The 27479-nt window shown below is 36.0% G+C and overlaps 1 protein-coding gene across 9 annotated transcripts in view; it reads right to left on the bottom strand.

Moving 5' to 3' along the window:
- Positions 1-27092, bottom strand: part of FAP (fibroblast activation protein alpha) — a 74074-nt gene extending 46982 nt beyond the window's left edge. For 2 of the 9 annotated variants that reach the window (XM_070507992.1, XM_070507989.1), the window contains exons 1-11: positions 26789-27024; positions 25365-25545; positions 24946-25030; positions 22821-22931; positions 9978-10076; positions 8936-9030; positions 7949-8023; positions 6378-6430; positions 2696-2768; positions 1898-2018; positions 797-951 (exon numbers count right to left, since the gene is read on the bottom strand). In XM_070507992.1, the coding sequence (XP_070364093.1) occupies positions 797-951; positions 1898-2018; positions 2696-2768; positions 6378-6430; positions 7949-8023; positions 8936-8938 (480 nt within the window). In that variant the 5' untranslated portion in view covers positions 8939-9030; positions 9978-10076; positions 22821-22931; ... (1 more) ...; positions 25365-25545; positions 26789-27024. Of the gene's footprint in view, positions 1-796; positions 952-1897; positions 2019-2695; positions 2769-6377; positions 6431-7948; positions 8024-8935; positions 9031-9977; positions 10077-22820; positions 22932-24945; positions 25031-25364; positions 25546-26788 lie in introns of those variants that run through there. The other 7 variants (XM_070507991.1, XM_014860158.3, XM_070507986.1 and 4 more) reach the window with 7 other exon arrangements.
- Between the last annotated feature and the right edge of the window lie 387 nt (positions 27093-27479).

The following is a 27479-nucleotide window of genomic DNA, read 5'->3' on the forward strand; positions in this document are numbered from 1 at the left end:
TATCTTTGTCACATATAGGGATCCACTGGATCCATATGACAGTGTTCCCCTTGACAAGTAAAAACAATAGGGACTAAAGGAGAAAGAACTGCATTCTAAAATCACTGCCACTCCTTGTGCAAGAGGAGAATTTATGCTTCCATCTCCTTTCAGATTTCTTGTCTAAATTAAATTAGGATACGATGCTTCTCCACTGTGACCTGGCCATTGTCCTACTGCACATACAGGTCTCCTCTCCTTGGACATGGGACTGAATGAAAAATACGTGCACTAAGAATGTTTATGCAAGAAACTTTGTGCTCACACCATATCTAATTCCCTCAGGGAATAAACTAGGCTCACAAACTTAACCTACCTCGTAAGTCCAGAAAAGATCGTAACTCATGCCTGCTTCTACTTGACAGGAACATCAAGTTCGGCATTTATATTTCCCAATCTAGTTTGCATTTACATGAGAATTCAAGAGGGAATTGCAAAACAGAACTTTACCCTGAATTTGGAGCATGAAATATGAAAAAATTAAAATTAAGTTAAGCTTGTTTTTCCTCCATGATCTAGACCATATGTTTTTCAAAGATTCTGCAATGGGTTTTGCAAAGACTTCTTCATCCAGCACAACCAGATGTCCAAAGCAACAGATGTCCACATAAATAATAGAGCACAGTACAATGTTTGCCTTACAATGCACAAGGATAAGAAGCTCTCCAAACTTGTTGATCCCACCTCTATTCATGGTATTGGTTGCTCATTTTGACACCATAGAAATGAAAGCATCTACTAAAAGTATGCAACATACCTTCGGATATGGAATATTTATTGTTCTAGGATATTGTTCATCACCGTAATAGGAATAGGCAATAACTGGTATCTCTGTATCATTAAATTCTGCATATGCCAAAAATTTTCCATTAGGAGACCACCACAGAGCGTATTTTGTAGCAAGCATTTCCTCTGAAAAATAAATAACAGCATATTAACTACAATTACAGCTTACTCTTAAACTCGTTATTTAATATATACTTCATATATATATATACTTCATATATATTATTTAATATATGCTTCAAAATATACTGTATATAGCCATTTGTTGACTGAAATAATTTATTCAATGTGGATGTGACATACGTCATACTTTGATTATTAAAAGATAAATAGTCTGGGTATAGAGGAATAGTTTAACCTTATACCCCATACCAAACATCTATTAGTCTTGTTAGGAATTGACATTAATCAGAAATGTAACTTTTTAAATAAATAATAAACATCTCAGCAATAATTAATTTTTCCTTTTGAGGCAGCTTCTGATTTTTATAGTCACCTGAAGTAGCCAAACAAGGAGAACTGCAATTATACTACAGGGTGACATAAACATTGAAAGCTGACTTTCTCTCCTGGGAATATTCTTTTTAAAAAGCACTTCAGTTATATTTTTTAAAATAAAGGCAAGGACTAGAAGATCTTTGAAAGTCCGATTAAGTCCTACATCCTACATAAACTAGAAAGAGGATAAAATTCATGAAAGTATCAAAAACTGAGAAGATTTTATCACAAAATAATATTGACAGTTGTTTAGTTTTAGAAAAAAGATTTATTTCTCAAGAAAAAAGAAACCTGAGAGAATGTGCTAATACAGCATCTAAGAACCACATATTTCCTGGAATATAAATTATTACCACCACTTCACAATGCTCACGAAAATAAATTCTACCAGTGTTCTGATAACAAGAATTTATTCTTTCAGAACATGCACACCTGGTTCACAACTTAATAAAAGCTTTCAGAAATGCCCCATTCAGCTAAAGAGCATACCCCTCATCTAAATCTTACTAAATGTATGCAATTATTTTCAATTAAAAGCCTAAAACAGCAGCAGTAGAAAAAGAATACAGCCTACCTTCATAAACCCAGTCTGGGACCCCATTAAATATTTTATTTTCTTTTCCATTAAATGTTATTTGAAAAGATGGTTCTCCTGGTCTTTGTTTCAAATAGATATTGTTTTGATAGACATATGCCTAGAAGAGGTGGTAAGTTAGTTAATAAAGAGAAATTCCATAAGAAATACAATGCAGTCTGCATATTTGTGTTAATTATTCACCTAATACCTTTAAAAGGAGTGGTAATCCAGATGCAAAAAAAGATTCACGACTAAAATGTCATTTTAATAAGTCAAAAGAACCAACCAACTCATATTAAAATAGCTAACGATTTTTAAAGTCTATATCAAATTAAGAATAAAGTCTGCTATTACATTAGTTGTTTTATTATCCAAATAGATAGTTACGTACATTGACAGAAAGTCAAATAAATCTCTGAATATTAATAGCTAGCCAGATCTAATCTTTATTTAGAGTCCTTAAATAAGAGCTTGGACAAAATTTCATGTTGTCTGAAGCTAGTCTGGGAAACTTGTGAAAACCATATTTTTCCTGAGCTTTCTGGCACAACGCATTCTGGCTCAGTATAAGGATAAAGTTTTTGACTGCGATATTTAAAGAAGTCTATCCATGAGCTTGAGTTTTTGCTGAATTCTCAGATGGGTTTCAATTTATCAAAACTCTTCCCATTTTTAACCACTAAAATAGTCATGAATTTTTTTTTTCTTTCAGGGAGGGAAACTTAACAAAGGCCAAATTCAAATGGCTTCTCCTTTATTTAAATGATTAAACACTTCTACAATTTAAACACTTACTAATTTACTCCCAACAGGCGACCAGCATAAATACTGAATTGGACGAGGAAGCTCGTTTCTTCTTACAAACTCTCTAGAAGGAAAGAAAGAAAAATAAATAAATAAACCTTGTTGTTAAACACACAAAAAAAATCAGTATAAACAGAAGAAATAAACAAAGAATGAAAATGAAGGATCCTCCTCTCTGCTTCTTCAAACCTAATGGAAAGAATGTGGCATCATGAGACAGGAGACATGGGGTAGTAGTTACCATTCTTTGTTTGTCACATAAAAGTCACTTAACTTGTCTAGGTCTGTTTTCTGACCTTTATAGTGCCGTGAACGGATTAAAGATGTATAAACTGTGAAAGTGGGAATATCTCTAGAAATTATCTAATGGAAACTCCTCACTTTATAGAAAATAAATGTGAAGTTAGAGAGATGGTGTGACTTTTTAAAATCACATTGCTCGTTCTGGGCACACCCCTAAAATTAAACTGCAGTCTTTTAACCCTCAGGACTGTAAAATTTGTACACACCAGGCTGAGATGGTCGCTGAAGTGCTTTCCAGCTCTCATATTCTATAATTGTGCTGAAGTTTAATATGTACTCTTCCACATTCTCATTCACAACCCCCATCTCTGTGAATGCATATGCATTTCAAATTTTTGAAAATAAGATGCCATTTGACAATCTCCCCGGGGATCTGACTTGAAATCAGAAAAGGAAAGGAACATCTGATCTCAAGCTAAACTGAAAAGCAGATCATATACTGGGCAGTATGCCTTAAGCTTGCAAAGTCCTCCACCCATGGGGAAATTTCAAATATCCTATTGGCCAAAAATCTCACTTTGATGCTTACAGTCGCCCTGCAAATACTCAATTCACTGACTTGACTGTGGAGTTTTTGTCGTTCTTCAGCAAGAATGTGTTCAGATTTTTATAAGTGTTAAAGAGTCATAGGATGCCATGCTAAAGTTTTGACTATTATCTTCTTGAGGATTGTATTAATAGTTTCACTAAGAACGCTTTCATGGAGCTGCGAAACAAGACCAGCCTCCAAGATAGAATGCGAGGAGCCTGAAGGAAGTCTCCTTGGCCTCCCTCTCCAAAGAAATCTCTCCAACCTGGCCCTAACACGTCTGACATTTCTACTTTTCCCATTCTTTTAAAATTTGGACAGCTGTGAAGACTTGTAACACACATTGCCTTAATTTAACTTATTAGGTCATGCAGCATGAGGCCTAGAGAACAATGAGGGAACTTGGCAGGGGACAGATCAGTTTTTTTTTTTTTTTGAGGAAGATTAGCCTTGAGCTAACTACTGCCAATCCTCCTCTTTTTGCTGAGGAAGACTGACCCTGAGCTAACATCCACGCCCATCTTCCTCTACATTATATGTGGGATGCCTACCACAGCATGGTGTGCCAAGTCGTGCCATGTCCGCACCCGGGATCCAAACCGGCAAACCCTGGGCTGCCGAGAAGTGGAACGTGTGAACCTAACCACTGCCCCACTGGGCCAGCCCAGACAGATCAGTTTTAATTGGAGAAAAAGTGACACCTTTGGAGGAAGGAGACCATTGGTACTGCAGTGGGAATCCTGACTGCCAGAAGGCGGTAGTTGAGCCCCAGGCCCCTGGCAGGTCTGGAACATATTGAAAGACATACAAGGGCACAGGCAAAGGGACCACCCAGAAGGGAAGCCATTCTTCACCTGTTTTACAACTGTTTCAAGCCAATATTCGTGTCACCTTTGACATTGTAACACTGCCTTAGGTTTCCACAAGCCGTGGAATCATCTATGCAGTCATGTAGACAGTGCAAAGCTGAAAATCTCGGGGCACAGTCTCTTCATGACTGGCAAGTCACCACGGCTGCCATTTTCTCTGTTTTCTAAGAGATTAACAGTATGAGAGAAAGTGGAGGAGGCTGCCTTACAAAGGTTGTCATCTCCTCAGTACTCCTTCCCTTGCTTGAAACCAGAACCATCTTCATTTTCTCTGTGGTAGATATTTATAGACTTTCCAGAGGCATATAGAAGACTTGGAATTTTCAGTCTTGCCTTGAAGCTCAAAAAATTTGTCATTCCTTAGTTTGTAAATTACACTGTGTTTACCTCAGAGAAAAACAATCTGGCAAGTTAGATAGGTGTGCAGGAAAAACAAAAACCAAAGGTTTGATTAAACGCACTGCATAAAAGCTAAATATTTAAAACGATTCTAGGCCATAAAGCTTATACAAACTATGATTAAAATATTAGTACTGTCATATTCTTGGAATGCTGTTTGATTTGGTGATCTTCAACAGAGGTAGAACATGGAGAACTTCAAAAGGAGGAAAAGAGAAACAAGGAAATGGTTAAAATCTTTAGAATTCTACAGAAAGAGTAAGATTTCCACTTCACTAGTCTAAAGGATTCTTGAGAGTAGGGTTGGTGCCTCGAGTTCATTTGTGTCTTCCCCATATATGCTTTTCACATAGATGCTCAATAAATACTTCGTGAATTTGGTGATGATGTGGATACAGAGAAGAGAAAGACTCAGAGTTCATTAGATGGATTTAGATTCTACTTTATTAAGCAGTTTCTAATTCATTACTTGAAAATTTAAAGTGGTCAAAATTATTATTTTCTGACCATTTAAAAGAAGTAGTTAGATAAATCTTTTTTGAATTTTTGTGTTCTTGCTAGACAAAAGGCGAAATAAACCATAAGATTTTTCAATACCTCTTCAAGCCATCTAATTATTTTTCCCCTTTTATATAACAGCAAATAGGATATCACATTAAGATGAGTAACTAAACCATTCTCCATACTTAGCCAGAGTGATTTTTCTGAAGTGCAAATCTGATCATGTCATTTCCTATTTAAACCCTTCAGTGAGTCCCTATTGTCATAAGAATGGGATCTAAACTCTTTTTAATGGTTTCCACATTATTATTTGACCCATGCCTCCTGGCCCCAACGCCTTCGCAACCTTACACCACCTCCCACTAGTCAGTGTGCCTTCCTCCAATTTCAACTCAACTGACCTACTTTGAGTTTCCTGAACGCTCCTTGCTCTCGCTTCCCTTTGGGGCTTTACATATATTCTCTTTGCCAGGAATTCTCTCCCTCAGTCCTTCATCTACTTACTCATTCATTTACTTTTTTTTCTTTTAAATTGTAAATATTTCAAATAGTTAAACACACAGATAAAGAAAATAATACAGCAGATGACAATTTATCCACCATCTAATTTTAAGAGATGTTAACATTTTTCAATTTAAAAAAATTAATTTAAAAGCAATTAATTGATATGTGTTCAGATACAACTAATGCTGCTTCTTTCTCCCTTTCGCTTCCTTCCAATGAAGTAGTCACTCTCCTAAAAATAGTATATCATTCCTATGTGTGTTTTTGTACTTTTATTATGTATGTTTACTTCTATAAATGATATATCTATAATGTGGTGTTCAAATAGGAAGGTAGGAAAAATAAAACTATATTGTGTATAAAAATGCAAAATATTAATCAAATAAAAAATGTGAATATTCCATAGAAGTATTTCCTATAATTTCTTAAGTTTTATAGGTATACATAAAGAAGTAAGAAACTACTATCAGTAGCAAGATAATGTAGTCTTAACCTCAAATCAGAAACAGAATGAAAAAGTCTATACATTAGATTTAAATAGTATTAATAAATAGACATGAAGTTTTACCCATTTGTGATGTCATAGATGTGATATGTTGCTGTGTAAGAATATCTCCAAAGCTGTCAGAAAGAAGAGAGGTAAAGACAAATTATAACTCTTAAAAAGCTTATATCAATAATGTATAATCATAGTTCATTCAACTGAAGGTTCAGAATTATAAAAGGACTATTTTCACAAGGCACTAGGAAGGATATGTTTCAATTCCAAACAAGTCTTCATTTAAAGAGTTTTACTGGGGACTTTTGTGTTTTTTGTCCAAGTTCCAGAACTAATCTCAGCGGTGATTCAACTCTCACGCCATAAAAAGCACATCCAAAGACATTTCTTAATATAAAAAGCTTTTCTTTGACACACTCTATCCTAAGAATTTTCCCTTTATGCTTTACCTTGATTGAAATAAAACCAGGATGATTTCCGTGGCTCATAGGATTACCCTGCACCTGGGTAATTCAGTATAATGACACCCTTTAAAACTGCATAAAGAGAATTTCATTCAGTGTACAGTTTTGTTACAGAATTCTTGCCTTTTCTAGATAGTTTTCTCTTTTTTAAAATAATAGAAATTAAAAAAATAAATAGGAGATATATAGCTTATAATGACTCCTTAAAAAAACTGCTCTTTTTGTCATTGAGTATATTTGTGCTGCGGTTAGTGAATAATCCAAGTATTAACTTGGATTTTGTTTCTTAAAAGGGCTTTCAAACTCTCGGCAAAGAAGCTGCAGCAGGTTGAAACACGTCTTCCTGACAATTGTCAGAGAGATGTCAATCTTTCTGAAGATTGCTGGTGATCAGGACTTGGTCCATTGGAAAACAATCAGCTGATTAAACAACCGAGGAGAGCGAAGATTGACTGTTCATTCTGTATATCAGCGAGTTTTGCAGGTTGAATTGGTTATGAAAAATGACAGTTAAAACAAAAGGTTTTTGATCTAAAAATAATTATTAGCAATTTAATTTGATAGTAAATTCTTTTGCTTTTTTGCAAAAAGAAAATCATCTTCAGGATATATAAGTAGAAAAATAAGATGATTAACTTCCCTCCGTAACTTCATTCAGGAAGGGGAAATGAAGTAAGGCTAAATGGTCTGGTTTGGTGGCTGCTCCTACAGTAGGATTTTGAAGAAACAGACTTAAGCCCTGGTCAACCACTGACTGTGTATTATCTTGCTTGAGCAAGTGAGTTAAATAAGCTACATGTTGATTTTTCCGTTTTCAAGAATAATAAACATTCACAAGGTTAAAATAAGTGAGAATTAACTAATGATTTATAATGTCAAATAGCTTTAGAAGTATAAGGTAATTCTCTCATTTCTGATGAATATCAGTGTCCCCAAATGAAATTTTTTTCCTCCCAGAGGAAAGTAGTTTCTACTACTTGATAACCAGACAAGAATGCCAAATTCTGAATTATTTGTATACATTTCAATTATGCTTTTTGGGCTCATCTAGAATCCACATTAATTTTTTGAATATTTAGAGATATAGATAGATTCTTTGTTCCTCTTACATTTATAAACCAATCTGTGGATTAGTAGGAAATATAATCAGATATACACAAATTAAATAGTCAATACCTTTAGGTAATCACTTTCTAGATATGCAAAGTGCCGATCAGGTGATAAGCCATAATTTGAAGCATTCACAGTTTTCTGAAATTATGAAGTTGATTAGAACGCATAAAAAAAATAAACAGCCATGTAAATTTGTAGTTCTAAAAGAATATTATATCACTGATACACTCCTATATACATGTACTTTCAATGCAATTAAAGAAAATGTTTATGAAGTACCTACTATATACAAAGAAACATTAAACACTATGGGAAGAGAATGTGATAAGATATGCTTTGTGATTTCAAGAAGCTTAAAATGTTAAACCTGTAAATAAGCAACTTACATTACGAACTAGAAAATTCTGTAAAAGAGATATAAACATAGCACTGCAAGAGCATGAAGAAAGAGGTGATTGAATCCACATGAGAGGATCATTGCTTGCACAGAGGAGGGAAGTATTATTAACTTGACTTGAGTAGGAGGATTGAGAGTCCAGGAGGACAGAATAGTGTGTGTCCACATATCATAGCTACCATTTATTGAGCATTTATCCTCTGTTAGGCACTGTCCTAAGGACATTCAAATGTTATTTCATTCAATTCTTATATTAACCCAAAGAGTATTGCTATTCTCGCTTGACAGAGGGAGAAACTGAGGCACAGTGAGGTTGGTGTAGTGTAGAAGCTTACCCAAGTTTCCACAACTAGTAAGTGACAGAGCCAGAATTTGAACCTCAATTTGTCTGACTATAAGGATGGAGTTCTTAACTGAGTTCTTCACTCAGTCCTCAATCTCATACCACAGGAAGAAAGATGCTAGGTGATTTAGAGGAGGCATGGACAGTAGTCCAGTGTGACTAAAAGAGAGAACTGGAGGAGATCTACAGGGGAGATTGAGCTGAGAAGGCAGTTTGGGTCCAGATCAGGTGCTAAGAGTTCGGACTTTCTTCCTTGGTCAGTGGAGAGCTGGCAAAGGTTTTGAGGAGGAAGATGATGTTGGATACATACCATGGTGGTATTACTCAAAATGGTATAAGATTCTCCTGTTTCAATATTATAAAATACTATATTATTATCTGTAGACTGATGAAGATATTCTTGTCCTTTAAATAAGAAGGAAAACAAAACTTGAAATGATCTTCCTTAATATGAAATACATTTATAACAGAGAAATCTCTTCTATTTCACAGATTTACTTTCTTTCTCCTCCCTGTCCAATACATGTTGTTTTGTCAGATTTAAAATAATAAGGTGATGGTGAAAGGGAGGAAAGGATGATTTTTTCCACTTTACACAAAGATGCTATGTTTGCCAGTAGCAGCCCTATTCTAACCAGTTCAGGGTGCTCAGGGATAAATTGGGTTTTCTCTGTGTTACGAAGGGGATAAACCAATGAAAAATGGTACATTTCTTTTTCAATAAAAAAATGCATTTGGTTTGGTTTTGATTTAGTTTAAAACCTATGTTGTGTGTGCTTTATTTTTTGTGTGCACTTTATTTTCTCAAGAGAAAAATGAAAATATCAACTTTTATTGGCACTTTAGAAATAAACTATGATGTCAAAAACTATTTAGTTGACCTTACCATTTGTTAGATTGGACTTATTTGACAACATCCTATTTTGAAAACCTATACCCAAAAATCAATATTGTGGCCTTAAAGGATTTGTTGTTAGGGTGAGAATTATCCGTTTCTCAGATTATCCAGATTAACAATGGAATTTCGCTTTTGGTAAAATTCTCATGAGCTCTCTTAAATAGGTGCATATCTCCCATTCTGAAAAACTATACCTTACACTCAGATTATTCCAACAATGCATTCTCTATTTTTATTTTTCTGCTAAAACTCCAATTGGCATCATCGCTATTGGGTAAATCAGCTCTAAAGGGTTCTGTCAAAAGTGCTTTGGCGGCCACTTGACTTATCTAAATAATTGCTCTTTTTTCCTATGTCAACTTGTATGGCTTCCATTACCATGGAGATATATTGGCACTAAAAACAGAAAACAAAAACATATGTTTTAAAAAACGTGAAGAAATTATTTACTTACCTGAAATCCAGTTTGGAAAAAATGTTTTATAAGTAAATGTCCCATTTAAAATATCCTTCAGTGCGAGCGCTCTTGCTGTACTTCTTTCAGAGTTCTGAACTTTGGGGGAGGAAGAAACATATTATCACTAAAAAGAAGGTTAACAACTCAAATAAATTCTAAAGGTGTCTCTGATCTTTTCTTTCTCATATAACGAAAAGATCTGCCATTTGCTAAATACGTGTTTAACTATTGTCTTAATAGCTATAAGTATTATTTCCTTTTTTATAGGTAGGGTAACTGAAGCATAGAGGTAGTTTGATTGCCTGAAAGGGAACACTGGTGGGAAAATGTTGAGGAGTTTGAAGGGTATATAGGAGCACCATGCTGAGCAGTGGGGATGTTATTCTTTAGGCAGCAAAGAGTTGACAGAGGTTTTGAAGAAAGAAAATGAGATGAGGTTCCAAGAACTCTAGGCCTTGCAAAGCTGGGGTTGCAGACAATGAGGGTTTGACTGAAGACCTAGCCTTTTAAACAGTTCACTCTGTTTCCTCATATATGTTTGCCTTAGATTTCTACTTATTTATCAATGACGTATTTTAGCATCTCAGTTGATCAGATGAGACCAGCCAGAATCCTTACCTTCAGACATCTCAGGAGGGACATTAATGAATATTCCTAATATCTTATCTTGACTAGGGAGTCTTATAAAGAGATACAAAGACTGAAAGAAAAGAAAACGACACCATCTAGACAAATGATCTTAGAAATTCCAAGAGTAGAGGTTTTCCGTGTAAAAACTAACTAATGTAGCTCCAAAACCACAAGCAAATTTCACCTATATTTGAATCCTCCAAAACAATTGTGTTTTTCAAACATGACTCTATTCTCAGAACAAACTCATTACAGAGCCCCGAAACAGGCAGATACGCCAGATGGGTAGTATGACAACCAACGTTCAATCCTCCTTCATATCCATACTGCCACTCTCCATCCCTCCCACCTCACCCCTTCTCCAGGCCACCACTTCCAGAACCAAAACTGAGAACAATGTCCTATACCTGGAATAGCATTTGGGAATCTGGCATTCACCCATGTGAAAATAAAACTGTCGAAGAGGAAAGCTGTAACTCTATCCTCCTGCTCAACTCTTCCATAGCTTTCCGTGACTCTTAGGATAAAGACCAAGAATGTCAGTCTGGTCTACAGGCCCCAGGTGGTCTGGGACAGCCTGCCCCTGCAGCCCCTTCTTGCCCCTCACTCATTACTTTCTAGTCTCCAAACATGCTGGGCTTTCTGTTCCTCAAATACTCCTTTCTCTCTCCAGGGCTTCTGCACCTCGCTCCACTCTCTCCCTTCTTATAGCTTGTATCTAGCCTTTAGTGCTCAATACAGGGGCCACTTCCTCTCAGAAGCCCTTCCTGACCCCCTGGTGTGGGTTTGGTTCCTTTATTATACATTACTATATTCCATATTCTATTTTTTAGAGCATTGGTCTTGGTTTGTAATCATGTGTGTATTCAAGTGGTTATTTTATTAATGTTTCTCCACCTCCCATTGTATTCTCAAGGCAGTCACCAGAAGGCCAGGGACTATATCTAGTTTTGCTCACCATCACATCCCCAGTGTGTAGCACACAACAGGCATTTAATAAATACCTGTTGAATGAACGAATACGTGAAATGAAAGATGGAAGGATGGATGGATGGATGAGGTCTGTGCCCTCTTCTTTACAAAATGGTTCTACTACAAATTTCCTGTATGGCTTTAGGAAGTCAATCTCTGATAACACAGCTTGCTCACCTGTAATACAAAGGACCAGACTAGAAAATGCTGACAATACCTCCTAGCTCTATCACACTAGATTTTGAAATTTGAGACTCAACATGCTATAGTAACCTTGTAGTCACATAAACGTACTGCCATGTGATAAGAACCAAATAACCACTTGGATAATAGCATCTTCTATTATTTTAACAGATTTACACTGATCTATGTATGACCTGCACACTTGTTTAGGGTCATAGATTTTTTATTAATTTACTAAAAATTATTCTGATGGCTATAAGAACACAAGTTACTGGTGAACCCCTTGGCAACCAGACACTAAATACTTAATAACATTGGTACTCTATTGTTTTAAATAATCATCTGCTTACATTCTCTTTGCATCCTAAGTAAGGTTGTACATGTCATACAATTACTTATAATGAAAGTTCTTCTGTTAAATTAAATGGTCTCGTGCAAAATTCATACTACTGATTTTGTAATTCTCATTCAACAAATAAGACACCATTTTGCTACAATAGCATTAGAATAATTGTTAAGTATTTGAATTCAATTTTATTGAACTCTCTTAAGAGCAAATTGCAATCTGTTTCTAACGTAGTCATGAGGAAATTCTAAAAACATTTGTAGTGGAAATTACTTTCCATTTGAGATGCATTTAATTTGTGTCTACACAATCCTGAACATCTAGATGAAAATGTTAAAATTTAATGAATTCCTTTATTGTAAATATCACAAAAACCACAACTAGATAATTGTTTTTTAAAAAACTTTGTTAGTTTAATAAATGAATATAATCTTGGTGATGTCTTTTTTTTGTCTATCGTAAATAATGCTTTGATTATGGCTAATGACTTGTATAATAGATTTTCCTATTTAAGTATCCTTGCATATAATTTTCCATACTTGCAATTATGCTTAATTGAAAAATTCAAAGCTACAATTAGTCTTATTTTTATAGAAAGTTAAATTAAGTAAATAATTCAAGTGAAACATTTAGCTCTTGCTTGGCACATGGTAAGCAGTCAATAAATATTAGCTTTTGCTATTATCATAGCTTATCAGTATTCTTCAAATAAATATTTTTGATCAGTGTTTGCTAAACTAATTTGACCACCAGAACATTCATTTTTTTGTTTTTGAATATCCACTAAAATCATGGTTTGGAAAATGCAGTTTCAGATTAGACTGTTAGAATATACAATTAATGTTTACTTTTATTCTAATACAAAGAAATTTATCGATTGTACTTAGAACATTTTGGTTATCATATAGCTCCATAACTGAAATATCACAGTTATGATCATAAGTATAGTTAGTACTGATATTGCTTATATGGCTAAATAAAATTCATTAAAGTCAAGAGTTTCAAATTATTTTTTAAATAACTAATCAGTTTCCTTCTCATAATATTAACAATCATGCTGATCCTTATCAGATTTCAAAAAGACTTTAAGGATCATTTACTCTTTTAGAACCTCCAACTTAGATTATCCAGGAAAGTTACATGAGAGTATATTTTATGTTACTTCCTAGTTAGTCATTTATTTTAAACAAGTACACAGTAGCTATAAATGCCAATAATCTATACAGAGAACTTAGCATACGTTGTATTATGACTCAAAATATCTGTAAAGCAATTTGAAACATATATTAATTGTACTACTAATTACTATAATGATAATAGACCCCACTAGCACCCAAGAAGTGATGAGTGGATATACAGAAAATATATCCAGAAGAGCTAGCTGTATTTACGTGGAAATAGGGTTCATGGCACATATTTGGGTAGATGATTACTTGTAACATCACAGGTGATGTAGCCAGGGCTCAGAAGGTGTGATTACGCTGGCGTCAGTCTTGGCGCAGAGTGAAACCAAATTAAACGCAAAAAATTTAAATTAAGCATTCTTTGCTTTCTGCTGGAAATGACTGCACGTTCATAAATGCAATGGAGTAATGTGTCTACTCTGAAATGCTGCCTTAGGTCACATATTAAGAGTTATGAAACATAAAGTTTATTTAGAATTTTGACTCTAAGTTCTGGTTCTTTGTACATCTAGAAAGATCATAAACATAATAATGTTTCACTACGCTACCAGTGTTGACCCCTATATCAGTCACCAAAAGAAATGATCTTCCACTGGACTCTATGAAAATTCCATTGGCTTATTGCTATCTCAATACTTACCCAAATTTGTTGAACATGAACCTTTTTCATCTCTCTATATATGTGAATTACATAAGGCATAGGTCTTTACCCTTGAGAGTAGAGTGTGTTTGATTATCCTCACTATTATATGCCCACCAGCTAAGGCAGTGCTTGGCATATAGTGAGAGCACAATAAATGTTTGTTGAACGAAAAACCGAATCAACTGGACAAAGTTTATGTTAACTTGTTTTCACTAATCCTCCCCCAAAGAGATGCCCTTATTCTCTACCTTCCTGTCCATGTTGTAAATTTCATAAATATACTCTTGTACCTGGATATGCCTTCGTTTAAATATGTATCAAAATTTAGTCTTTGGAGTCACTTGGAATGCTTGTTTGAAAAACAGATTCCTAGTCCTTATCTCAAACCTACTGATTCAGAATCTCTGGGGATGAAGCCCTGGTAGTTTTCATTTTTACCAAGCCTCCCCAGGCAATTCTTCTGCAAGAATCTTAATTATTTCACTGAATCGGCTAGCTCCAGTGTACTCCTGTGCTTGTCAGTGGAATCACTCTTTGCCTATAAACCCCTGGTAGGTGGGTGCGGCTGGCCTGCATAGGAATCCACACCTCATGGACATAGACTCCCCACATCTAAGTGTTGATCGTGGCTTTTAAGGAATGTTAATGGTCTTCTTTAACATTTATGTCCCTATTCAGTCCTCTTGCTCATTGTCTTTTGATGCTATGTCCAAATGAACTTTTTTTAGGTACATTCCCTCTGCTGATCCTTGAGGAATGGAAAAAGGGCAAGGGGATTGATTCTGCCCCAGATTAGATTCAAGCAAGAATGCAGGAAAAACATTGGGGGTCATTGTTTTCTAGTGTTTCGAATGTGTGTGTGAGTGTAAATCAGTACAAAGTGCATCTCTATAGCATCAATCACACTAATTAAGTTCCAGTCACCTGAAAAATATTCCACTGAGAATTATTGCTTGAATAAATAGATTTTCATGCCCCCTTCCAAATCGTGTTTTAATGCTGAAATAAAATCTTTTGATAATTTTGGAAGTTTAGTTTTGGCATCTATAATTTTTCAACTCTAAATAGTCGAGCAAAAGTGGAAATGAATTCTGAAAGCATCTCTCTCTTCCATACGTAACTGACACTTATTTGATTAACACAATTCGTGACAGTGCCCTTTTATTCAATTTGGCCCATCTTTAGCACAGTTACTCACTCACTGCTTAAACACTCTAATTAACTATATTTTAATTATTTGCATTTTTAACTTAGGAAAGCAAAGCTGAAAATTATTTCAATTATGAATCCAAGAAATTACAGTTCACAGAAATGATTCACAAGTAAGTAGTGATTCACTATTCTCTTAACTCCTTCTTAAAACTTTGTGTTTACTCTTTAGTAGGATTCTATTTCTATTTCTGCCATTTAATTTTCTAGTCCTGAAAAACTGGGAGTAAGTGTCAGAGCAGAGACATCTGACGTTAGCTCTAATATTCATCATAAACTAAATGAGAAAATATGGTTTATTAAGTGGGCATACAAGTGGCTGGCAGGTCCTTTTGTTTTCATTTTCATATTTGACCAGGAGCTGATGCTTATGAGGCCACCTCAAGAAAAGTGACATGGACTCCCAGGCACACTGTACCTGTCTTTCTGCTGCCTCTGCAGAGATGCTGTCTATGAGGAGGCATCTTCTCCAGCCATTGCACCAGGTCGGGGCAAGTATAGGAAATACTAGTGTGGGAAATATACTATTTTAAACTAATATTATATTGGAGCAAAGGCTGACAACTTTGAAAAAAATGGACCTAAGATAGCTTTAGACCAATAATATGAAGTGTTATAACTTACTAAGTCCTATAGGTACCAAGCAGTCTACATGCGTGGTCCCATTAAATCCTCACAGCAACTCTCTGAGAGAAGTACTATCATTAACACCATTTTACAGGTTAGGAAATGGAAATTAGGTAAAGTAATTGGCCGAATACGTAACAGAGCTGGAGATTAAATCCAGCTCCATCTGATTTTAGAGGCTGGGTGCTTCATCACTATACTATGATTTCAAGTGAAAGCATAGCAACAACACATAACAAACACACAAGTAAGGTCAAGAACCAAGCAACACACAAGAGGGATAGAATGATTATACCTAAAAACGTAGGTTAAGAGAAAAGACGCAAGTTGAGCTTTGTCAAAGCAAAGCGGTCACTAGCAAGCTTTCAAGTCTGGCTGCAGAATGTAGGAGCTCTCAGCTCTGAAAGCAATTTTCCTTGGTTCTCTCTACAAACAACACTGAACAACATAAGTTATTCAAAGGAACTATCAGCGTTTTTAAGTCCATTTGTGTATTACTTTATTGTTGGGCTGCCAGCTCATCTTTCTTTAATCTCGACTTTAACTTTTGGTGTGGCTCGTATTGGGTAACTCGGGGCTTGAGGAAGAGCCGCTTTCCCCAGAAGTTTCATTCTCCCAGAGTTTCTATTTCCTATCCCTAGGCTGACTCACCCCCACCATCACTGCCACACCTGAAACCCATTGCATTTTCTTCTCTGTATTCCAGACCTGTATATTAAACTTCCTCCTTCACATCTCCACTTACATATCTCACAGGTTCTTCAAAATCAACACGTCCAAAGCTAAGAAAAAAGAAGTTCCAAGCTGCCCCTCCAGATTTCTCCAAGTCAATGGCACTATCATCCACATAGTTCCTCAGTTCAAATGCTTGAGGGTCACCCTTGACCTCCCCCTTCCCTCGTCGCCTTTATCCAACACCCAGGCCTAACCACTTTATCTCCAAAATCTTTCTCTGCTTTGTCTGTTTTTCTCCATTTCTACTGCACCCCCACGGCCAAGCCATTTCTCACCAGGCAGGCTAATTGCTCCACCTGTAATTTTATTCCTGATATTTCATTTTGGTTTGATTTACATTTTCCTAATGATTAATGATGTTGAGCATCTTTTCATGTGCTTATTGCTTATCTTTGGGGAAATGTTTATCCTTTGTCCATTTTTAAATTGGGTTATTTGCCTTTTTATTATTGATTTGTAAGAGTTCTTTATATACTCTGGATGCAAGTCCCTTATCAGATATATGATGGGCAAACATTTTTTTCCCATTTTGTGGGCAGTCTTTCACTTTCTTGATGGTTTCCTTTGCAACCCAAAAGTGTTAAATTTTAGTGAAGTCTGATGTATGTGCTCTTTCTTTTGTTGCCTGTGATTTTGGTCATATCTAAGAAACCACTGCCTAATACAAGGACATAAAAATGTATATCTATGTTTTGTTTTAAGAGTTTTATAGTTTTCACTTTTACATTTAGATCTCTGATCCTTTTGTTTTGGAGGAAGATTAGCCCTGAGATAACATCTGCTGCCAATCTTCCTCTTTTTGCTGAGGAAGACTGGCCCTGAGCTAACATCCATGCCCATCTTCCTCTATTTTCTATGTGGGACGCCTGCCACAGCATGGTTTGCCAGTGGTGCCGTGTCTACACCCGGGATCTGAACCAGCGAAGCCTGGGCCACCGAAGCGGAACGTGCGAACTTAACCACTGTGCAATCAGGCTGGCCCCAATCTCTGATCCATTTTGAGTTAATTTTTATGCATGGTGTGAGGAAAGGGGTCCAATATCATTTTTTGCTGATGAATATCCAATTGTCTCAGCACCATTTGTTGAAAATACTTTCTCCATTAAGTTGTTATGGCAGGCTTATTGACCAATTAACCACAAAATGTAAGACTTTATTTCTGGACTCTCAACTCTATTCTATTAATTTATATGTGTGTCTTTATGCCAGTACCACGCTGTCTTGATTATGTAAGCTTTGTAGTAAGTTTTGAAATAAGGAAGTGTGATTCCTCCAACTTCATTCTTCTTTTTCAAGACAGCCGTTTAGGGTCCCTTGCATTTCTGCATGAATTTTAGGATCAACTTGTCAATTTCTGCAAAAAACTCATCTGGGATTTGGATAGGGATTGTATTTAATCTGTAGATAAATTTGAGGGGTATTGCCATCTTAAAAATATTAAGTTTTTGACCCATAAGCACAGGATGTCTTTCCACTTATTTAGATTTTTTAATATTGTTTATTGCTAATGTATAGAAATATGATAGATTTTTATATATTAATCTTGTGTCCTGCAACTTTTCCCAACTTGTTTATTGGTTCTAGTAGTTTTTTAGTGAATTCCTTAGGATATGCCAATTGAGAGAGTTTTACTTCTTCCTTTCCAATCGGATACTTTGTATTTCTTTTCCTTATCTAATTGCCCTGGCTACAGCCACCCATCAAATATTGAACAGAAGTGATGAGAGCAAACATACTTTCTCGTTCTTGAAGTTAGGGGGAAAGCACTGCATCTTTCACCAGTATGATATTAGCTGTGAGTTTTTTGTAGATGCCCTTTATCAGATAGAGGAAATTCTTCCTATTTTTAGTCTGCTGAGTGTTTTTATAATAAAATGGTGTTGGATTTTGTTAAATTCTTTCTCTGTGTCTATTGAGATGATCATGTGGTTTTTGTCCTTTTTTCTATTGGGATGATTTATTACGGTAATTGATTTTCAGTGTTAAACCGACCTTGCGATCTTGGGATAAATTCCACTTGGTCTTGGTGTACAGTCTTTTTTATGTATTGCTGAATTTGGTTTGCTGGTATTTTGTTGAGGATTTTTCCATCTATATTCTAAGACGTATTGGTCTGCAACTACTGTCTGTAACTACTCTTCTTGTGACACCTTTGTATGGTTTTGGTATCATGGTAATACTGGCCTTATAGAATAAACTGAGAAGTGATCCCTTATTTTTTAGAAGAGTTTGTGAAGGATTGATAATAATTTTTCTTTAAATGTTTCATAGAGTTTACCAGTGAAGCCACCTAGGCCTGGGGTTTTCTTTGTGGGAGGTTTTTAAATCACTAAATCCATCTCTTTAGTTGTTGCAGTACTATTCATGTTTCCTATTTATTCTTTAGTAAATTTTGGTAGTTCGAATCTTTCTAGAAATTTGTCCATATCATGTAAGTTATCTGATTTTTTCACATACAACCTTTCTATCCTGTTCCTTTAAAGAATCCTATTACAGTTTTTCTATTAAGTATAAAATCATAATCTTACAAAAAATTTAATTTAGATACTAAGCAATCCTATTCTTTTTTTAATTAATGGGAATAAAACTTAATAAGGATTACAAGTTATTCTGTTTTTACTGCATAATTTTTGTTACTTCAGAAGGATACTGAAATGAAGAATAAACTCTTTGCTCTACATATAACAGGAATAAATTTTAAAAAGACTGAATAGTATTTGATTATCCTATGGAAAGATCATTTCAATCTGTGCCTACTGTGTTAATTATTGCTATATTTTAAGGCTCAGTTTGACTGCCTCTGGTTCTTAAAAACTTTTAGCCCTGATCCTACATCCCCGATTTGAGCTCTAGAACATGTAGTTTTCAAGGTATATCTGTGACTAGATATTTTTGTATAAGTTTTACACAATCGCTTCAGAAATCAGAGACAGGTAAACTCCTCTGCATTATGGGAATTGTCCAAAGACTGGGATTATTTTCTAAATTATTCAGAATTTGGCAAACCTCAAAGAGAGTTTGCCAAGCTTTATCTTCTGTGATTTTAAAATCCAAGTGCAAATTAGAGAAATGTAATCTGAAAAGTTGATCTGTTTACACTCAACTCAAAAGCTCTTTTGTGTCCGTGAACTTTCTGAACCTTTTCCTCAACCTTTTCGATTCCCCCATATTTCCTCCAAAGGAACAGTGAATAAATAAGCTTAAAACTCTTAAGATATTTGAGGGAGTCTTTCACAATTCTGAATGTTGATACTGGGAAAATTTCAAGCCTTAAAAATATATTCATGTCTTCTTTGAAGATGATTTCATCTCATATGCATCTTATTTTACAAAAAGTGATTGTTGAGGTTGTAGTAGTAGCAATAGCAATAATAATGATAGTAATAATAACAACAGTGGATTTCTGCCTAAAATACTGACATTCCAAATGACATTTCTTCTTATAAAATATTGATTTCTGTTCTGTCTGAATTGTCTGTGACATCAGATGTCTTCTGAAATAAACTATATAAGGCATTACTTAGCTAAGTAAGCAATCATTATACATTTTATATATATATATGTATACACATATTTTACTATGTTAATTTGTTTCCATAATTTTGGCATCATACATTGGTCTCCTTTTGGTTCCTTGAACTTCCCAAACACTTTCCTGCATCAGGGCCTTAGTATCTTTTTCCTCTGTGTTGAGGGTTTATCACCCAGCTTGTATCCTCCCTGTCCTTAAGGTGTCTGCTCAAATATCATCTCAGAGAAGGCTTCATTGACCAGCTCTGTTATGGACTGAATTAAGTCTCCCCGAAATTCATAGAGTGAAACTCTAACCCTCAATGTGATTGCATTTGGAGATAGGGCCTTTCAGAAGGTCATCAAGGTTGCATAAAATCATGATAGTGGAGCCCTAACCCAATATAACTGGTGTCCTTATAAGAAGAGGAAGAGACACTAGGAGTGTGTGGGCGGAGAGAAAAGGCCATGTGAGGACACAGCAAGGAGGCAGCCAACTACAAGTCAAGAGGGGAAGCCTCTGGAGAAATCAAGCCTGTCTACACCTTGATCTTGGACTCCCAGCCTCCAGAACTGTGAAAAAATAAGTTTGTGTTGCTTGTGCCGCCCAGTCTGTGATATTTTGTTATGGCAGCCCCAGACGTCTAACACAACCCTCACTCCAGTTGTTCTCTACAGCACTTACAAGAATTTGAAACTGTGAATTTATTTGTTCACTTGTTTATTATCAAACTACCCTTTCCTAAGGGCAGAAACCTTGTCATTTGTGCCCTAGACCGGTGCCTGGTATTTGAAGGGTTCTTCATAAATAATTGTTGGACAAATAACCAGTGTCCGGGAGCTGCTGTGGACTTGCCATTGTGCTAATCTCAGTCTTTTTCACACTCAGTAGATGGTTATTTTTAATCCCAGGAGGAACCGTATGCCTCCTTCAGTCCAAAGGCTAAAAATCCACCTGTTCATTGAGGTTGGACAGATTATTGTCAAGGAATATGGCATCTTGTGCATAATAAAATAGAAAGTTGTAGGGTCTATGGCAAACTGGAGAAGGCATTGCTCATTTAAGGGCAACAACTGCTTCTCAGCTATTACCATGGGCCCAATATCGCCAGATCTAATATTTAAAGAGAAGCCAAAATATAAATTCTTATGTGAAATCTTATGATTTTTAAAAATTGGCAACTAATACCAATTTGTATAAAACACTGAAGGCTCAAAACAACAACAATAAAAGGACAAGTGTTTAAGGGTAGACAAGAGGGCTTCAGGGTGATCTGAGGCTTCACTCATGCTGGTTCTCCTTTCACTGAGAGGTCCTGGAGGCACAGCACAGGCACGCTGGCTATTTCTCCACACTGCATACCTCTCTCATTTTTCTTTCACTCAGCTTTATTCTCCACATCCCCCACCCCAGCTTCCTTTATCTTTTCTCTTCCTTTCTTCTCTCTTGCTTTTGCTTCAGAGCTTCCAATGTCCTGTGACTGTCTTGCATACAAAAGTTTCTGAGAAATATTTGCCGTTTTTGATCCAAGGAGGTGGGAGATAGGAACAGGGATAATACCCACAGATGAAGAATTAAGAAGAACTCAGAATTAAGAAGAACACTGTTGAAATTGAAACACACCACACAAAAAGGGCTAGTTGCTTTCTTTGTGTGTATGTGTATATTAGGCTGAAGAACACAGTAAAATTCTAGCTATCACTTATTAAGCAGCTGCTACAAGTCAGAAATTGTAGGAAAATAATAGCTGATATTTATTGAGTGTTTGCTCATCACCATGTGGAGAACTCTGCACTCAATAGAATTCAAGGAGAGGACAGATAACTCCCATACTTCCTTTCACAAATGAATATCACAAAGTCAGGTCCAAGAATTCAGAAACTATAAATCATGAAGCTAGGCCATATGGAATTTACTTTTGAAATTCTGGAGCCTCTGTTACTTTTCAGTTCTAGTTTTTTGTTTATTTGGTTTTTGTTATTGTCACCTCTGTAAATATCTTAAAACGGGGAGGTCTGTGTGTTTGTCTTTGGGGTTGGTAAACACCAGGGGAAGATGTGGAGCTTAGTTTCCACCTTCCGTCTGATGGCATCTTCACACAGGAAGAGAATTGATGCTTGGGAACAAAAGAAAAGGTATAGAAGCAGGAGAGTAGAAAAGGAATCAGTTGAAGGGGAGTAAGTTGAGGCCAAGGAGGATAGCCTGGGACTAAGGGGCAGAAACCCACATATGTTTTGCGTTTGGTGAAAATAAAACTGAGAAAATTCAGAAGTTTCAAAAAAAAAGTCCCTTATTTTTATTATAATGTGAGTAATCTAAACAGTTCTTCCTCATTTTACCTCTACATTTTCCTATTTGCCCCTAAACTCCTGCCTACTTCCTCCACATTCTTGTAATCTTGAGGCTGGTGTTCCTGGGACCCTTTCCCTCTGTGGAAAAGCACCTTTCTTTTCTTTTCTCACTTCGACCTGGTTGGAAATGACAGAAATCCTTATACCTTATTGGTGGTGATGACTATGTATCCTTACTGGGTTCCCATCCTGCCGCTCAGAGGGAAATGTAGACTATTGTACCTTTATTTCAACAACTGGCACAACAATGAGCCGGTAGTTAGTGGGATTAATTCATTAATATATAAATAAATGAATGAATGTTTCTTAAGTGGGTTTTTAAGTTTCTCGCAGGAAGACTGTCCTTATGCAGGCTCATAAATTCTGGGCTAAGAATGTGAGGGCACCTAAGGCAAAGGTGAGGTAATGGGATTTCTGAGGAAGTGTGAGAAGGCCAACTAGAAGCTTACTTGGCTGTGAATTCTCCAGTCCTCCTTCCCTTCTCCTGCCTTGTCACCTCAGATCCTGTCCTCACCAGGCACTGGGCAGATGTGAGTGAGAACTGGACCTGCAGCTTCAGACTGGGGATAGTTAAGGAGTGGGGTGAGAAGAAAGGGGTGAAGTCAGAAGGACACATACAACATCAGGGCTGCCTATACCACTGACTTCAGGAAGGGCTTCAACCCTCGTCCTGCTCAGGAAAGTAGGGGAACGAATAGTCCCAAGTACAAGTTAATTGACATTCTGAAATGTTCTTCAGCCAATTTAGAATATAAAGTGATGATATTATGATAAAAAAAAATTAGTTCTCAGCTTTTTCATAATTTTCCAGTTCCTGAATGAGCAATAAAATTTCATCTAAAGTTTAGTGTGATTATTTCATTCCACCAGGGAATTACTTTGCTCTGAAAGCTATCCTGTTGGTTGAGACAGAAACTTATGTTACAAATGACATAGGACTTTTATAATATATAATTATGTTAGTTCATAACATATATTTATGTGTATAATGTACATGTCTAAACTTGGGAAGAGGGTAAGGATTGGGATTATATACAATTACACAAATGTTCACATGTGTGTATATTTGTATACTACTTATAAATGTATGATTATAGTATATTTCTTATTAGAAATTGTGGCTCAAATTCCAAAGTGCAAATGCAATCTATCCTTGTCTGTGGATGTGGAGGCAGGCTCACAATAAAATCCACACACTTCTGTTCTCTGAACATTTATTCTGAGGAAGCGAAGTGTCAATTTCAAGTACTCATGAGTTTCTTTAAAAAATCAGAGCTAATTTTGAATGGATTAGCATTCAACAGTCAATAGGACATAATCCACCACCTGACAATTGTTAGTATGAGGTAAATATAACCCCAAAAGCACTGAGGTGAAATACTGCTCTGAAAACAATTTTAACTCTAAAAAATACAAAAAATATGGTGCATACGACACATCTCAACAGCCTAAGAATAACTGTGTGCTAGCAGAGAGCAGGAATAAGGATGGAAGATTAATACTGAAGATACAAGAGCGTTGCCTTCATCTTATTGGTTAACCTCTTCTTTTTGTAATTCTGTGAAAATCCTATGATCATTTTGAATTTTTCAAAATATTTTTCTATATTTCATTTTTTTAAAGCAACAGATCATTCAAGACTCATACATTCTTCATTCAGTTGTATGTATATTTATATTCATATATTCAATATACATCCTTTATTGTCAGTTAATTTTTAACCAAGATATTTCCCACCTTAGCTCTCATAAGCTTTTAGTATTTGTTAGTACATACTTTTGCCCCTTCCCTAGACCCAAAGGCACAAGACCTGTTATTGCTGTATGTTTTTCCTGTTTTAGAACTTGAGCTTCTCTTAATAAAGAGTTTATAAAAACCTAATTCCCCTAATACCCTAATATCACTGGATTATTTATAGCTGGAGTCTTAATTTAAATTAGCCCCAATATCAGTCCATAGTGTCTTCCATTTTTCAGCAAAGTGAAATCAATCTTAATCTAATCTTTTCTAAAAGGATTGATTTATCAATAAACATAATGCTTGTTTAATAATATTTGGTCTTCTAATTTGATGGCTCATTGTTGCTGCATCTAGAACAGCAATTTCACTTTTCTATGCAGCTCTTCCTGAGATCTCCATTCTTGACTGCCTCCCTAAATTTTTGCAAAGGCTCCTAATAAAAAACTCCATGGGTTCTGTTTTAACTTTTCAATTCTTACTCATCTTTACTTTCCATGAGGCAATCCAATAATGAAAAGCAACGTTAGTTAAAAATATTGTCTCTAAAGCTTGTGATTTACATATATTTTGGGAGGATGTGGGGGTGATACAGAACAGTGCTTAGGTTTTTCTATTGCCGAAATAATACTGGAAATCCCTTCTTACCCTTGCCTTAAATTCCTCAGTATTTCTGGTTTCTCAACAACATATCTGTGAGCTTATACGTCTTCTTAGCAATAACAGACTTGCTTTGGAAAATAAGGACTTAGGAAACGTTCAGTCACTTGTGACCATGCATTAGAGCATTCTCCAAGCTATTCTAGGCAGATAGAGTAAATCAGAGAAAATTCTTACCTCTTAAAGGACGTAAGACAACGCACATTACCAATAAAGCAAGCACAGCAGAGGTGGCAACTCCAAACACAATTTTTAACCATGTCTACATAAAATAAAATAGAAAAATTAGACATACACACAGTTTCTGCTAACTATTGGAAATGGCAAGACTTTGTTTACAACTAAATCCTGTTTCTCCCTCCCCACAAAGCCTTTGATTGTATTCCACTGATCTGGCTATAATTGCTGGAATTCTTCCAGCTCTGCAAGGACAAATATTTCTATGGTATATTTAGAACAATGTCCCAATCCCAACCCACTCCAGGAAGTACATACTTATGTACGAATCCTTACCTTCTAAACAATAGAAAACTTTGATCGCACTCAATTCAGCTCACCCTCATTCTTTAGCAATACCTGAGGCTGCATATACTAACCTTCATTTTTCCAGATGTTTCTGAAAGTTAGCTAATTCTGACTTCAGAGCGTGGGTCACTAGATCTGTGAAAACCGTTGAAAAGAAGCAAGTCTGCCTTCGTAGTTGGAAGCCGAAGCTAGGACAAGGTTTTTTTTTCTTTCCACGGACTTTTGAATACCGTGCCAAATTTCAAAAGATTTCTGTAAAATTAGAAACAGATTTTGGGGGCGTTCTTGGCCTTGAAATGAACTGTGAATGGCTCAAGGGAGGTTTTATAGCCTTCTCATCCTTGTAAATTCTACACCACATCTGCTTACGTTGACATACAGAGGTTTTTAAATTGTTTTTTTACAAGTTCAGGTTTATGTTTCATTTTCTTCTAGAAATCACTCACGGATCACTTTGGCAAGCCATTGGGTTTTGTATAAGCTCTCTATTTGCAACCAAAAGAAGAATTTAAAATAATTCAAATTTCCAGGTATGTACAGTATACATATGTCTAATTTTTAGCAGAGGAAGAAAATTAAAGCCACATAAAATTTTGAGAGAAATAAACCATAGAACTGCATTTTTTCTTTCTCTGGGAGATTAGGAGGTACTGCAGACAGAAACGTTTTTCTTTCAGCACAATTTCTTTGTCCATATAGCACCATATGCACTTTCAGTAAATACAGAAGTTTAAAAATTCAACTGTCTAAACCCACGACTGCTTTACTTTAAAGAAACAAAATGCCATCTGGTGAAATTTAGTATGGGTTAGGTGTGTATGCACAGGCCAGAAAGATGGAAAGATCAGTAAGAATAATTTACCAGCAGACCTTTGGAAGAATGGAAATGGCTTTGCAAAAGTGATATTTTTCTTCCCTCTCAGAATATCTTCTGAGAGAGAACATTTAGTAATTACAAAGCCTTTGAAACAAATAAAAAAGCATTGAAAAGCGAAGTAAGTCTTATGTTCAATTTCATTTTGGCTAAATCTACATAATTCCAAAGAAATTGGTCAACCTGACAGATCAGTAAAATGGTTGACTGAGTTAAAAAAAAAAGTACACACACAACAGTTTCCTGGAGTATTCTGGCTGGTTCAATGCAATTCACTTGGATAGATTCTGTGGTTCCACATATACACCGTTGTTAGCCTACTGTATCTTTAGTTTTTCCACCAATGGTTTTCTTCTTTGGAAGTCTGTAATATTCCCAACCTGACTAAAACAAATTTCTTGGTGATCTTTCATGAATTGTTCATGAAAGGTAAGGAGGAAATGTTACTGAAATTTGTTGCTGTTTGTTTTGGTCGCTCGTCTGTCTAGCATGGGAGGCTTTCTCCAGCAAACGGCAGGACAGTGGCTTATGAACTTCCTCTCAGACATTCTCCAGACAGCCCTCCCGGAATTCCAGCCTTATGAAAATTCTGTTGAGGAAAATGAGTCATTAAGCACTTACTGGCAGACAGATGTAGCCACTCCAGCTTCTAGATGAGCCTTCCTCCTTCGCCGTTGATGGGGCCAGCTTTTCACAAACTGTAGCAATCATTAAGAGTAATATTCAAGTTATGGTAGGCACTTGTAGGCATCTCCATGTGATTGTGAGATCCTCAATCCAAGATAAAAGCCACTAGCCAGGCTCCAAATGAACTGCTCTCATGTGGGTCCTCTCAGATGGAATGCCTTCTTTGGAAAATTCACACAGGCTGTTCTCAGAAGTTCTGTCCCAGGCTGCCAAAGCCCCAAAGTCCACAAGCACTTTTTAGAAAGGGTTTGCTTCCAAGACTTTATATTCTGAAGAGAAACTGACTGTAATAAATGATGAGGGTGTAATTAAGATGGATACTATTTGCATCAGCAATTAAAAATGCACTGACATGTGACCGGTCTGAGTACCACTTAGGATTGTAGCCAAGTGTGGGCATCTATAAGAGACTCATTTGACAGGTTCTCTGGAGAAATTGGGGGGCTTTAAGAGGAACAAATTTAAGTTGAAACTATTAGTGAGGGGGAAAAATTACGAGACTGAAACTTGTTTATTTAGTTTTGTTTGTTTTTTCCTCAGGAGGTTGGGTGATTCAAACGGTAACTTCTGGAAAATTCTTACTGGTTTGAACTGTAATAAGAAAAATGAGACTGACTACAGAAAT

This window comes from Equus asinus, chromosome 4, assembly GCF_041296235.1.
Source record: "Equus asinus isolate D_3611 breed Donkey chromosome 4, EquAss-T2T_v2, whole genome shotgun sequence".
In the NCBI taxonomy this organism is placed as follows: domain Eukaryota; kingdom Metazoa; phylum Chordata; class Mammalia; order Perissodactyla; family Equidae; genus Equus; species Equus asinus.